Source organism: Microchirus variegatus (genome assembly GCF_963457635.1).
Source record: "Microchirus variegatus genome assembly, chromosome: 19".
Lineage (NCBI taxonomy): Eukaryota > Metazoa > Chordata > Actinopteri > Pleuronectiformes > Soleidae > Microchirus > Microchirus variegatus.
In genome coordinates this window covers 21,933,958-21,947,860 of record NC_139820.1, presented here as the reverse complement: position 1 = coordinate 21,947,860, position 13,903 = coordinate 21,933,958, and the positions used below count along the sequence as shown (strand labels likewise).

Sequence of the window (13,903 nt, the reverse complement as noted above, 5' to 3'; positions counted from 1 at the left end):
ATTTTGTTGAATTGAAAAATATTACTAATACAATTCATAAAAGGAACTTAATGCAACTCCTCTGTTCCCCTTTCACCCCAACCTAACTAGGCAGATTCTCATTGTATGAACTGTTTTTCTTAATCTCTATAATTCTGCTACGTCACTTACGTTCATCTTCCTTACTTTCCGCAGGTCTGAGGATCTTTTTCGTGGACGGGTTAATTAAAGATGGCCGCCTCGGGAACGACCCTCCTCGCTCTGGCGGCCGTTCTCCTGCACGCGTCGCGCTGTCACGGCAGCGTCGGCAAAGGGAAGGACAGCTCGCCGCTGAGGTTCACGCACCACCTCTACAACGTCACCATCAACGAGAACTCGGCGCCGCGGACGTACGCCGAGACGCCGGTGATGATGGGCGTCGAAGCGGCGACCGACCTCTTCTGGGAGATCGAGTACAACATCGTGCAGGGCGACGAAGACGAGCTCTTCCAGGCCGAGGCGGTCAAAGTCGGCGACTTCTGCTTCCTGAGGATTAAAACTCGCAGCAGCAACTCCGCGCTCCTGAACCGAGAGGTCAGAGACACTTACACTCTGACCGTGGAGGCGACGGAAAGCACTTCTGACTTCACGGCAAAGACAAAGGTTTCCGTCCAGGTGCTCGACACCAACGACCTGAAGCCTCTTTTCTATCCGGCTTCGTACAGCGTCGCCATCGCCGAGGACGCGCCGCTCAAGTCCAGCGTGGTCAGGGTCAGCGCCACCGACGCCGACGTGGGCAGCAACGCCCAGTTCTACTACTCCTTCACCAGCAGAGGTCACCCGTTCGCCGTCGACCCATTCAGCGGCACCGTCAGCCTCGTCCGGAAGCTCAACCGGACTCGCTCGGACAAATACGAGCTCACGGTGCTAGCCGAGGACAGGACCAAGAAAATATCCGGCGTGCAGAAGTTCGGCAACGTCGCCAGGGTCTCGGTGAACGTACGAAAGGCATCAAAGGGTTCGCTGGTCATCGCATCTCCCCACAAGCCGACAGTGTCCTCGGACGGCAAAGTGGCTATCGATGTCCACGTGGAGGGTGGAGTTAAGCCGGTCAAATCCCTTAATATCGTTGGAGGGGATCCTCACAAGTTTTTTGAGATAATCCCCTTAGGAGTGCAGGGCAGTGACTTCCAAGTGATCTCAACAAAGAGGATTATCCCGTCTCAGACTCCTTCTGGGCTGGATCTCTCACTTCAGGCTAAAGAGTGGGGCTCCCCGGCTTTAGTCTCTCCAATTACGCAAATCCACATTCCGGCCTATCGTTACAGCTCGTTGACATTTTTGGAGGACACCTACGTCGTCGCGCTGAGTGAGTTTTTGCCTCCCAACTCTCACGTGCTGAAGGTTTCCGTGGCCTCGGTTCCGTACGACGTCACCTTTAGCATCAAAGACAACCGCGACGGCAGCAAATTCAAAATAAGCCCCAAAACGGGGATCGTCGTGACAACGGAGGCGTTCGATTACGAGAGGAAGAAGCGCTACGAGTTTGACGTCGTGGCCAATCGAGGCGGCGCCGAGGCGCGCGTCGTGGTCGAGATCGCGGACGAGAACGACAACAGCCCGCAGTTCGCGCAGACGTCGTATCAGACCACGCTGGACGAGAACTCGCCGGTCGGCAGCAGCGTTCTCAGAGTGTCCGCCGCGGACAGAGACAAGGGCAAAAACGGCTTTGTGACGTACGCCATCGCCAACGCCGGCGCTGTACCGTTCGCGATCGACGCGTTCACCGGCGTCATCTCCACCTCCGAACACCTGGACTACGAGCTCATGAAAAGACGCTACCACCTGACAGTCTGGGCGTCGGACAGCGGCGTCCCGTTCAGTCAGGTCAACGACTGCGCGGTGACGATCACGCTGAACAACGCCAACGACAACGCGCCTCTCTTCGAGCGGGTGGGCTGCAACTCCACCGTGCCTCAGGATTTACCCGTGGGTCACGTGATCTGCGAGCTGTCGGCGGTGGATCTGGACGAGCTGCAGCAGCTGACGTACGTCATCGAGTCGGGCAACGAGTTCCAGGTGTTTGCGATCGACGCGGCGTCAGGCGCTGTCACCCTGAAACAGCCCATCCCGCCGGGCGCCGGTTCGTTCACGTTGAGCGTCGTGGCCACGGACGGAAAGCACCGCTCCGAGGCGTCGGTCATCAGGATCACCGTCACCCACAGAGGCGACGAGGCGACGCTGCGTTGCGAGGAAACGGGCATTTTCAAACGGCTCACGGACAAACTCATCGAGTCCATTAAACCGGTTTTAGTGAATCAGGAGGAAGAGATGTTCTCCGACGTCCACATCACCAACCGCCACTCTCCCAAGTTTGACCCGAGCGTTCCGAGCTCCATCGACCTCACCGAGGATCATCCGCTCAACGCCACCGTTCTCCAGTTCAAGGCGACCGACAAAGACACCGGGTTCAACAGCAAGTTGGCGTACGTCATATCGAGCGGGAACGAAGACGGCTGCTTCCGCGTCGACACGTTCTCCGGCGACCTGACGTTGGTTTGCCCGCTGGACCGAGAAACCAAGGAGTTTTACATCCTGAACGTCACCGTTTACGACCTGGGAATCCCGCAGGCGTCCGCGTGGAAGTTTGTCGCGGTGAACGTGGCGGACGTCAACGACAACGCGCCAGCGTTCGACCAGAGCAGGTACGTGATCCACGTGCTGGAAAACGTAGAAGTGGACTCGGTCGTTTTCACGGCCCGCGCGACGGATCCGGACGCAGAGGCGAACGGCAACGTCCGGTACTCCCTGCTGACGTCGACGGACGTGTTCGGGATCGACGGCCTGACCGGCGAGGTCGCGGTGAGGCAGCATCTGGATCGGGAAACCTCGCCCAGGCACGACCTGAGGATCGAAGCCAGAGACCAGGCCAAACTCGAGCCACGGCTCTTCTCCACCGTCGACCTCGTGGTCGTTTTGCAGGACGTCAACGACCACCCGCCCAAGTTCATACCCAAGGTCTACAGAATCAAAGTCCCCGAAGACGTTCCCGTCGGAACGCTCCTGGTCTGGGTGGAGAGCGTCGATCTGGACCTGGGCAGCGGAGGCCTCGTCACGTACAACCTCAAGAACACGGAGAGCGGGATCTTCCACCTGGACGCCTCCACCGGCGCCCTGACCCTGGAGAGGGAGCTGGACTTTGAGCGGCGGCCGTCGTACAACCTCACGGTGCGAGCCGTGGACCACGGCCTCCCCCGATCCCTCTCCTCGTCCTGCTTCGTGGAGATCCAGGTCCTGGACGTCAACGAGAACCTGCACCGGCCCGCGTTCTCCGAGTTCGTGTACGAGGCCGGCGCGATGGAGGACGCGGCCGTGGGCACGGCCGTGGTCACGCTAACGGCCTCGGACAAGGACGCCGGCAGGGACGGAGTGGTGCGGTACCACATCCACGACGGCTCTGGTCTCGGGGTTTTCACCATCGATGAAGAGACAGGTGAGAAACACAGGGATTTGGCTCTTTTTTTATCGTAAAGAAATCAAAAATGATCTCGAGGGCAACAGTTAAGACGAGTCGCGCTAATAAAACGAGCTAATAGCTAATAATAAGACTTTTTGAGGACATGTTGTTGTGTAAAACTTTAACAGTCTCATAGTGGTTTTATGAGGCGCTTACTCATAAGTCTGTGTGTGTGTGTGTGTGTGTGTGTGTGTGTGTGTGTGTGTGTGTGTGTGTGTGTGTGTGTGTGTCTAACAACAGACAAGCTGTCACATGCTTGACGCTTCCTTCATGACTGTCAGCAGGGATTCAGGGAGGGACAAAAAAAACACAGTTTTTAACCATTTAGCAAATGTCTAAACCGGAGAAAATCCACGACAGCTTAAGTCTGTGATATTTTAAGAATAATCTCTGTCACTTCATCTCCGTGTATGACAGGAAAGTGTCGTTTTGTAAACTATTCACGCTTATGCACCAAAGTCCATGTAGAAAATCGGCGTTTTTAGCTCACGGCTACGTGTTTTTATCAACTTTTAACGTTTAAAAATGTTATTTTTGTGAAATCCTTCATTCAGTCTCACAAATTTACCAAAATAAGACCGCGGTAAACCACGTGTTCCTGTTGTGCTCTGAGCTAAAAACGCTGGTTTTCTCTATGGACTTTGGTGCGAGAGCGTGAGCGCTTTACAAACTTGAGTTTTCTGGTGAAAAATGGTCGTCTATCATCAAAATAGTGCCTTAAATCAGATTTTACCACCTGGAAACCATGTCGCTAATACATAAAACATGCAGTATTACGTTTACACTAAAGTGTGTGATGCACTTCTATTGCGTCACATTGTGTCAGTCCAATAACGAAGGTTAATAACAGTCATTTGAAAGTTAGTTTCCTTAATTTTCCCTGAAATACAGCGTCATAAAAACCCCACAAACGCCTGAATGAGACGTGTTTTATGACGTGTTTTTCCTCTGGTTTTACAGCAGGAAGTTTGTCTGTAGCTTCATCGCTGCGTCCTTTACAGAGAATTCCCACTGTTTCCTCACAGCATTCCACCACCGTGCTGCCGCAGGTTCACCCGCAGATAATATCAGGGCCAAGTGGAGTTCTGTGTCATAAAAGAGCCGAGCTGAAATCTATCTATCTGCAGAGTTTGAGTTTGAGTTTGAGCTGTAGCTGTCACCTCTGGGAGAACGAAGGCTCATATTTACACTGCTGCTGGAGGATTTTCACTGAAAATGATTGAAAGTGATTTGTTTTTGTACGGAAGAGGATGAGGGCCACACGGGAATATAATATTTGAGTTGTGACTTTAAGCTCAGAATTATGAGCAGCCTTTCATCGTTAAACGATGGTAAAACCAGGCTTCTGTTAAACCATGTTAAAAAAAAATAAAAACTTCTGACTTCAGACTCAGAATTCTGATTTGAACTCAGAATTCTGACTTTAAAACTGAGAATAGTCAGAATTCTGAGTTTTAAAGTCAGAATTTAAAAAAAAATAAAGTTAGAATTCTGAGTTTAAAGTCAGAATTCTATAAATGCAGAATTCTGAGAATGAAGTCAGAATTCTAAAAATAAGTCAGAACTCTGAGATTTAAAGTCAGAATTATAAAAATAAAGTCAGAATCCTGAGTTTTAAAGTGAAAATTCTGAGAATAAAGTCAGAATTATGAGAATTAAGTCAGAATTTAAAAATTAAAGTCAGAATCCTGAGTGTAAAGTCAGAATTCCATAAAGTCCGAATTTTAAAAATAAAGTCAGAATCCTAAGTTTTAAAGTGAAAATTCTGAGAATAAAGTCAGAATTCTGAGTTTATAAGTCAAAATTCTATAAAGTCAGAATTCTGAGAATTAAGTCAGCATTTAAAAAATAAAGTCAGAATCCTGAGTGTAAAGTCAGAATTCCATAAAGTCAGAATTCTATAAAGTCAAGATTCTGAGAATTAAGTGAGAATTTTGAAAATAAAGTCAGAATCCTGAGTTTAAAGTCAGAATTCTGAGAATAAGGTCAGAATTCTGAGAATTAAGTCAGAATCCTGAGTTTAAAATCAGATTTTTGAGTTTTAACGTCAGAATCCTGAGTTTAAACTCAGAACTCATGTTTTTCCTGTGTGGTCCTAATCCTCTCCCGTATTTTTGAGATTCCGGACGTAACATAATGACCTGGTGGTATTTGTCTTCGTGTGAGGACTTGAGTTCCAGAACTTTGTCGCTCTGTGTTTCTCAGCTGACGATGGTTGAGTCCGGTCTTGGGCTCAGAGTTTTTAAACCACACGTGTTACAGTTACAGTGATGAACGACTCGATCCTGCAGAGAATCTGTAAAACACGCTAACACAGACGTTCTCCTCTGGTCTCAGGCGTGATCCGCACCACGGAGACGTTGGACCGCGAGACCACGCCTCACTACTGGCTCTCGGTCTACGCCACCGACCTGGGGACGGAGCCTCTGGTCTCCTGGACCCACGTCTTCCTGGACGTCCTGGACGTCAACGACAACGCGCCGGAGCTCCGGCAGCCGGTCTACTTCGCCGCCGTCAGGGAGAACGTGGACAAGGCGAAGTCCGTGGTCCAGGTTCAGGCCGAGGACCGCGACACCGCGTCCGACGGGAAGCTGACCTTCATGATGCTGGAGGCTCATCGCACGTTCTTCGACGTCGATCCCAAAACAGGTAACGTGACTTGTCTTGTTTTAGGATTAGAGCCACACAAGTTATGATTTTAAACTGAGTCTGAATTCTGAGAATTCTAAGTTTGAACTCACAATTTGTGACTTTGAATCTCAGTCAGAATTCTGAGTTTAAAGTCAGAATTATGAGAATGAAGTCAGAATTCTCAGTTTTGAAGACGGAATTCTCAGTTTAAAGTCAGAATTCCGAGTTTTAAAGTCAGAATTATGAGAATAAAGTCAGAATTCCGAGTTTTAAAGTCAGAATTATGAGAATAAAGTCAGAATTCCAAGTTTTAAAGTCAGAATTATGAGAATAAAGTCAGAATTCCGAGTTTTAAAGTCAGAATTATGAGAATAAAGTCAGAATTATGAGAATAAAATCAGAATTATGAGTTTTAAAGTAAGAAGTATGAGAATAAAGTCAGAATTATGAGAATAAAGTCAGAATTCCGAGTTTTAAAGTCAGAATTATGAGAATAAAGTCAGAATTATGAGAATAAAGTCAGAATTCTGAGTTTTAAAGTAAGAATTATGAGAATAAAGTCAGAATTATGAGAATAAAGTCAGAATTCTGAGTTTTAAAGTCAGAATTATGAGAATAAAGTCTGAATTATGAGTTTTAAAGTAAGAATTATGAGAATAAAGTCAGAATTATGAGTTTAAAGTCAGAATTCACATCTTTATTGACCCTTTAACACGTTAATAGACTATTTTAACACACAGTCAATTATAAATAATTGACAGATTGAACGTTATTCTGGAGTAAAAAGCACTAAATTACAGAACATTTCTGGTCCTTTTATGGTTAAAATAATAAGAAAAAAAGTCTTTGTTGGAACCATAAAATAATCTGTATCACAACTAAAATTAAATAATTTCTTCCGCTCAAACTCAAACCAACAATATGAAGCAGTTTTGCATAAAAAGCAGATTATTATTATTATTATTATTATTATTAATATTATTTAGACGCCTGTGATGTGGTAACTTCTCTGTGATTCTCCTGCAGTTTTAAAGAAGTTAATCTGTTCTTCAGCCTCCAGCTGTTTGACAGATGTTTGAAAACCACGTGTTATTGAAGCTTTTAGTGACGAGTGAGAACACGTCGGGATAATTAGATCCTGACTTTACTGTGTCGTTATTATCTGTTCACTTCTGACCCATTTACTGATGAAGTCAGACTTCAATAAAAGCCTCTTTGTTAATATAAGTTTTATGAAATGATCTTTTCGAAGCTTCTGCGTGAGAAAACAGTGAGGAAGAGTTTTGCAGATTTTGGTGGTTTCTGGAGAAAGTCAGGTTCTCTGGGTTCTCCGGGTTCTCTTGGTTCTCCAAGTCCTCCGGGTTCTCCAGGTTCTCTGGGTTCTCTAAGTACTCCAGGTTCTCTGGGTTCTCCAAGTTCTCTAAGTTCTCCAGGTTCTCTGGGTATCTGGTTTCCCCAGGATCTCCAGAATGTTTGTTTGGAATGGTCCACCTGTCCAGGGTGTGACCAGGATCTCTGGATTCTCCAGGTTCTCCAGGTTCTCCAGGTTCTCCAAGTTTTCCGGGTTCTCTAAGGTCTCCAGGTTCTCTGGGTCTCTGGTTTCTCCAGGATCTCTGGTTTCTCCAGGATCTCTGGGTTCTCCAGGTCCTCTGGGTTCTCCAGGTTCTCTGGGTTCTCTTGGTTCTCAAGTCCTCTGGGTTCTCCAGGTTCTCTAAGTTCTCCTTGACCCAGGTTCTTGACCCAGGTTCTTGACCCAGTTAGAACGAGGACCTTTCTGCCCAAGTCCGGTTTCCAAAGACCTTCAGATTTGGGGATTAGGCAAATTGGACACTGAGTTGACAATAGCTGTGAATGTGAGATTGAATGTTTTTTTTGGAATGGTCCACCTGTCCAGGGTGTGACACCCCCCCCCCCCCCCCCCCCACTGCCTTTTACCCCAATGTCAGCTGAGATTGAGAGGATAAAGAGGCAGAAGATGGATGTTGGTTATTAACCCTGCAGGGGGAAATTCCTCTCTGAATTAAACCCATCATTGACTTGGAAAGCTTCCTAGAACTCAGAGCAGTGAGGAGCAATGTGGGTGTTGGGTAGTTTGCTCAAGGGCAGTCTGCCCTTTTGAACCCCCACCGAGTCTCAAGCCCGGTTTTGGTTTCCACAGATTCTCCAGAATTTTGTGCGTAGAGTTTACCGTTGTCCATCCATCGATGGTTCTTCTGCTGCTTCATCCAATCCCAGCTGAGAGAACGTTAGAAAAGCTGCGTGGAATCTTTTTGCAGAACTTCTCTAAAGTGACATCGCAGAACGTCCAGAGTCCTTTTCTTTGGGTTTGAATCTCCTGCAGATGTCAAACCTCCAGAATCCAGGATTTTCTTGACATTATCCCAGTTTTCTGCCTGTAAACGTGGCAGATTTACACTTTGATTCACAGCTTCTTATATAAATATATATATATATATATATATATATATATATTTTAGTGCCTGTGCAGCAAGTCTGGGCAGAACCTTCAGTGCTGCAGAATCCGGGCGTGTCCTTCAGACTCCAGAGAACCTGAAAGAACAAAGTTCATCTCACTCTGGAGCTTTATGAGTTTCATGAGTCGAATCACTCAGAAACTCATTCGTCCATTTTCTGAATGGACGAATGTGACGTTTGAGGAGAAAAGAGCAGAAAGAGACGGTGAAACCTCCAAAGGTATTTCAACGTTGACAGTTGCAGCGCTGACTCTCTCACACACACACACACACACACACACACACACACACACACACTTTGATGTTCAGAGCTCTTCAGTGGTGCGAGCTGAGACTCGTCTCTCGCCCACAGAGCAGTGAGGGATTAGAGCGAGGGCGGTGGAGAGAGAGAGCAGCAGAGCAGGTGTATTTGAGATTAACTCATGTGGACAAACACAGCGTGAACGGGGACATTGTTGTCGTCTTGTGTCTCAGACTGTGGACACAAGGCCTTTTGTCCCAGAGCGTAAGAGACTATGTTGATGTCCTGAAAGGAAGAGAAAAAATAAACATTCTGGAGTTAAAATCACATTATACTTTATACTTTAGGCTGATTTATACACATAATCTGGACAGATTATCCTGTAGTGTGAGGGATTAACAGACATTATATAGACATTATATAAACATTATATGGACATTATATAGACATTATATAGACATTATATGGACATTATATAGACATTATATGGACATTATATAGACATTATATAGACATTATATTGACATTATATAGACATTATATGGACATTATATAGACATTATATGGACATTATATAGACATTATATAGACATTATATAGACATTATATAGACATTATATAGACATTATATAGACATTATATAGACATTATATAGACATTATATGGACATTATATAGACATTATATAGACATTATATAGACATTATATAGACATTATATAGACATTATATAGACATTATATAGACATTATATAGACATTATATAGACATTATATAGACATTATATGGACATTATATAGACATTATATAGACATTATATAGACATTATATAGACATTATATAGACATTATATAGACATTATATGGACATTATATAGACATTATATAGACATTATATGGACATTATATGGACATTATATAGACATTATATAGACATTATATAGACATTATATAGACATTATATGGACATTATATAGACATTATATAGACATTATATGGACATTATATAGACATTATATAAACATTATATAGACATTATATAGACATTATATAGACATAGAAATCATTACACAACAAAAAATATCAGTGGAATAAATCCAGGAGTTTAAAGAGATCGAGTTTCTTTAAGGAAAAGAACACACACACACACACACACACACACACACACACACACACACACACACACACACACACACACACACAGCGGTGATGTAGAAACATCTCAGGCCTCAACAGGAGAAAAAAAATGACTCACTGTTCGTGTGTGTGTGTGTGTGTGTGTGTGTGTGTGTGTGTGTGTGTGTGTGTGTGTCCTGTATAAAGTGTGAATCAGCTCCTGTGAACACGTTGTTCTGTGACTCAGTGAATGAGTGAAAGAGGGCGTGGCCTAAATGACCAAAGTGGTGAAGATTTTCAGTTTCATTGAGTTAATAAACAACAACAAAAACAACACATTTATGTGAAAAAACACATTTTTGTGCTCTTTAAAGGGACTTTTTAAAGGGTTGTCTAGTTTTATAGACATTTATGCATTAAAATACACATTTACACACATTAAAATGCACATTTATACACACTGAAAGTATTAACATGCACATTAAAAGTATTAAAATGCACAGTTATACACATTAAAAGTATTAAAATGCAAATTTATACACATTAAAAGTATTGAAATACACATTTATACATATTGGAAGTATTAAAACGTACATTTACACATTAAATCCTCATTCAAAGACAAAGTGACTGTATAAAGTCACTGAATAATAACAACACGTGTGAAATGTTTCCAATTCTTCGTCTTCTTTTATTTAAATGTCCGTCACTTTGCTGTGAATTCACCTGGAGACAAATGTTTTTGTGTTGAGACGACGGCAGACGATCAGATATCAGTGTGTGTGTGTGTGTGTGTGTGTGTGTGTGTGTGTGTGTGTGTGTGTGTGTGTGTGTGTGTGTGTGTGTGTGATCAGATCTAAACACACACACAGATAAACGTCGTTAAAGTCGTTCACTCTCTCTCGTCATTAGTGAAGAATGAAGTCGTTCACTCGCTCTTTTCAGCAGTTTGTTTCACTTCATTTGCATTTTTATTCTTTTATTGTTATTAGATAAACAGACATGTCGTCGCCTGAATCATAGATTTAAGACGTTTACTTTTAAAAACCTAAAAGTCAGTGGTTTTGACAGCAGAGAAAAGACTGAGTTAAGACGTGTTCTCACGTCTCTAATGACACAAACACACTTTCTAATGATGACACAGCTGTCGTGTCTTCATCATCTCTGCAGGACGTGTTTATTCTGCTCTGTTGTAAAGAGAAAATAAGTCTTTTTTACTTTGGTCGACGTTGAAAAGTGACTTTTTTAGTATTTAAACATCTGCAGAATGTGCAGAAGCTGCTGAGCCTCATGTTTTATATCTGACACAATAAATCTGTGATGATTGACACAAACTGACGAGTCATCTGTGTCTGCTCTAAACATGACTCAGCAGATTTAGACGGATTTTAAACCAAAACTTACTTCCTCTGCACATTTATCTCCAGTAATTAGAGTTAGTTTGAGTTAATTATAGTTAATTATGGTTAGTTAGAGTTAGTTAGAGTCAAATATTAGAATAAATGTATGTATGCAATGAATGTACCTTGATGAGATCACATCTTAAAAATACATCCTTTATTTTGAAAGGATAATGAAACAAACCTTAATTCCACATCGACTCCTTGGAAAAAAAAAACAACGTTATTTTTGTCATCATTTATTATAAAAACTCTGCATTTTTCTTGGTTTACAGCCAAATATTTACTTAATATTTATATTTATATTTAAGTCCAAGGTGATTATTGTAATTGTAAGAGAATGAATGTTAATGAGGTCACTGTTGTTGTTATTATGGATGTTTTTGTTTAACAGGGAAAGTTTTCTAATTTTTTAGTTTAGTTTTCTAGCAGGAAACTTTTCACTTTTCGTAATTCCTTTGGTGATGCGCGCGCACACACACACACACACACACGCACACACACACACACACACACACACACACACACACACACACACACGCACAGAGTCCTGGGAAGTGAGAGTTTCAGCTAATTACGGCTACACAAATAAACACAGAGGTGTTAGTGCTTCTGTTATTGTAGGTGTGTGTGTGTGTGTGTGTGTGTGTGTGTGTGTGTGTGTGTGTGTGTGTGTGTGTGTGTGTGTGTGTGTGTGTGTGTAGTAACAGAGTCGAACACCTACACAAACAAACACATGTTGGACCGACTGTGGATGTTGTTTCTGCTGTTGTTTTGTTTGTGTATTCGCCTTTAAAACCTTTAACAGTGATATTCTCGTGTGTGTGTGTGTGTGTGTGTGTGTGTGTGTTATTGTGTGTGTTCACAGGTGTTATCAGCACTCTTGCAGCCTTGGATCGCGAGGATAAACCTGAGCACATTATCGAGGTGAGACTCCTGTAAACAACGTCTTCCCCTCAGACTGAAGCTAAAGCTAACTGTGAAGCTGCTTTTGTTGAACACAGTGCACAGAGGTTTACAATGTCAACAAACCGCTAACAAAACAAAACAGAAAATTAAAAACACAAACCAAAAAACGAGCGGGAAAAGTTAGCATACAAGGAAACCATGTCATGCTAACTCAGGTTGAATAATCGCGTGAATGACGTGAATAAACCCTAAAAATCCAGTATTTAGTGTGAATGCCCCTTTAACCCGTGAACCCTCTGTCCTCAGGTCATCGTCTCGGATAACGGATCGCCCGCCTTACGCTCCACCGCCACCGTCGTCGTCCGAGTCCTGGACGCCAACGACAACCGGCCCAAGTTCACCGACAAGCTCTTCCACGTCAAGCTGCCGCAGCAGCGCCTCCCGGAGGGCGAGCGCGAGGTCTGCAGGATGGTGGCGCGCGACGACGACGAGGGCGCCAACGCGGCGGTGAGGTACGCGCTCCACGACAACAGGGACGAGCGCTTCGAGGTCGACGCGGCGACGGGCGCCGTGACGGCGTACGGCGACTTCTGGCCCGGGAACTACAGCATCCTGACGGTGAGGAGCCGTCGCGTGACGTGATAAAACCCTGGTGTCTGTCAGCGGGTTTGTATTCTGACAGGTTTGTGCTTCACTGGTGCGTCTGTGTAGAAGGTGTGGAGACTTTAAAGGCTCAGCCGAGACCACCAGCTCAGTCAAAGAGGCTAAATTACCCGTGCTTAATTCCCTCAAAGACTCACACCTGAGGCCTCTGAATGGGCTCGGCCCCCTCGGCTTTCACTGAAACATCAACATAACAAACTCTTTCTCCGGCGCCGACAAACCGAGGAGCCGTGAAGACTTTCTGTGTGTCCGTGTTGAGCGTCTTCACAGATAATTAGGACGAACTTGTTATTCTGTGTTTGTCTCGTTGTCGACAAAAGCAACGAAAGGGAAGAAATTGGCAATGCAAACATTGGTATGTCAGTGCGTTCAGTTGGGTGTACGTGAACTGTAAAATATCTTTCGACAGTCATCTGAGCCTCGAGAACGCGTCCTATTCCCTGTGTCCAGACTTGTATCGCCACCTGGATGTGAAGGGGGATAGTACAGGACCCTCACGTGAAAGTACTGTACCAGGGACCACGCGAGTATTCCAGGGACCAGGGTCCATGGGTGTATACTGGGGACCAGGGTCTGCATGAGTATTCCAACAACCAGGGACCGGGCGAGTATACCAGGGACTGCGGACCGCGCGACTATATCAGGGACTGCAGACCGCGCGAGTATACCAGGGACTGCGGACCACGCGAGTATTCCAGCGACCGTGCAAGTATACCAGGGACCGCGCGAGTATATCAGGGACTGCGGACCACGCAAGTGTACCAGGGACCGCGCAAGTATACCAGGGACTGCGGACCACGCGAGTATACCACAGGGACTGCGGACCACGCCAGTATTACATTGACCGCGCGATTATACCGGGGACCACGGACCACAGACCACGGGAGTATTCCAGCGACCGCGCAAGTATACCAGGGCCCGCGCAAGTATTCCAGGGATCCTACGAGTTTTCCAGAGACCGGGCACCGCACAAGTATATCGGGGACCAGGGTCCGCG

The 13,903-nt window shown here is 45.0% G+C and overlaps 1 protein-coding gene across 1 annotated transcript in view; it reads left to right on the top strand.

Moving 5' to 3' along the window:
• Window positions 1-210: 210 nt before the first annotated feature.
• fat2 (FAT atypical cadherin 2) overlaps window positions 211-13,903 on the top strand; it is a gene marked incomplete at both ends in the record, with an annotated part of 102,238 nt that continues 88,545 nt past the window's right edge. The window contains 4 exons of the mRNA XM_083905988.1: window positions 211-3,451; window positions 5,813-6,124; window positions 12,203-12,261; window positions 12,550-12,861. Of these exons, the coding sequence (XP_083762114.1) occupies window positions 211-3,451; window positions 5,813-6,124; window positions 12,203-12,261; window positions 12,550-12,861 (3,924 nt within the window). The remainder of the gene's footprint in view (window positions 3,452-5,812; window positions 6,125-12,202; window positions 12,262-12,549; window positions 12,862-13,903) is intronic.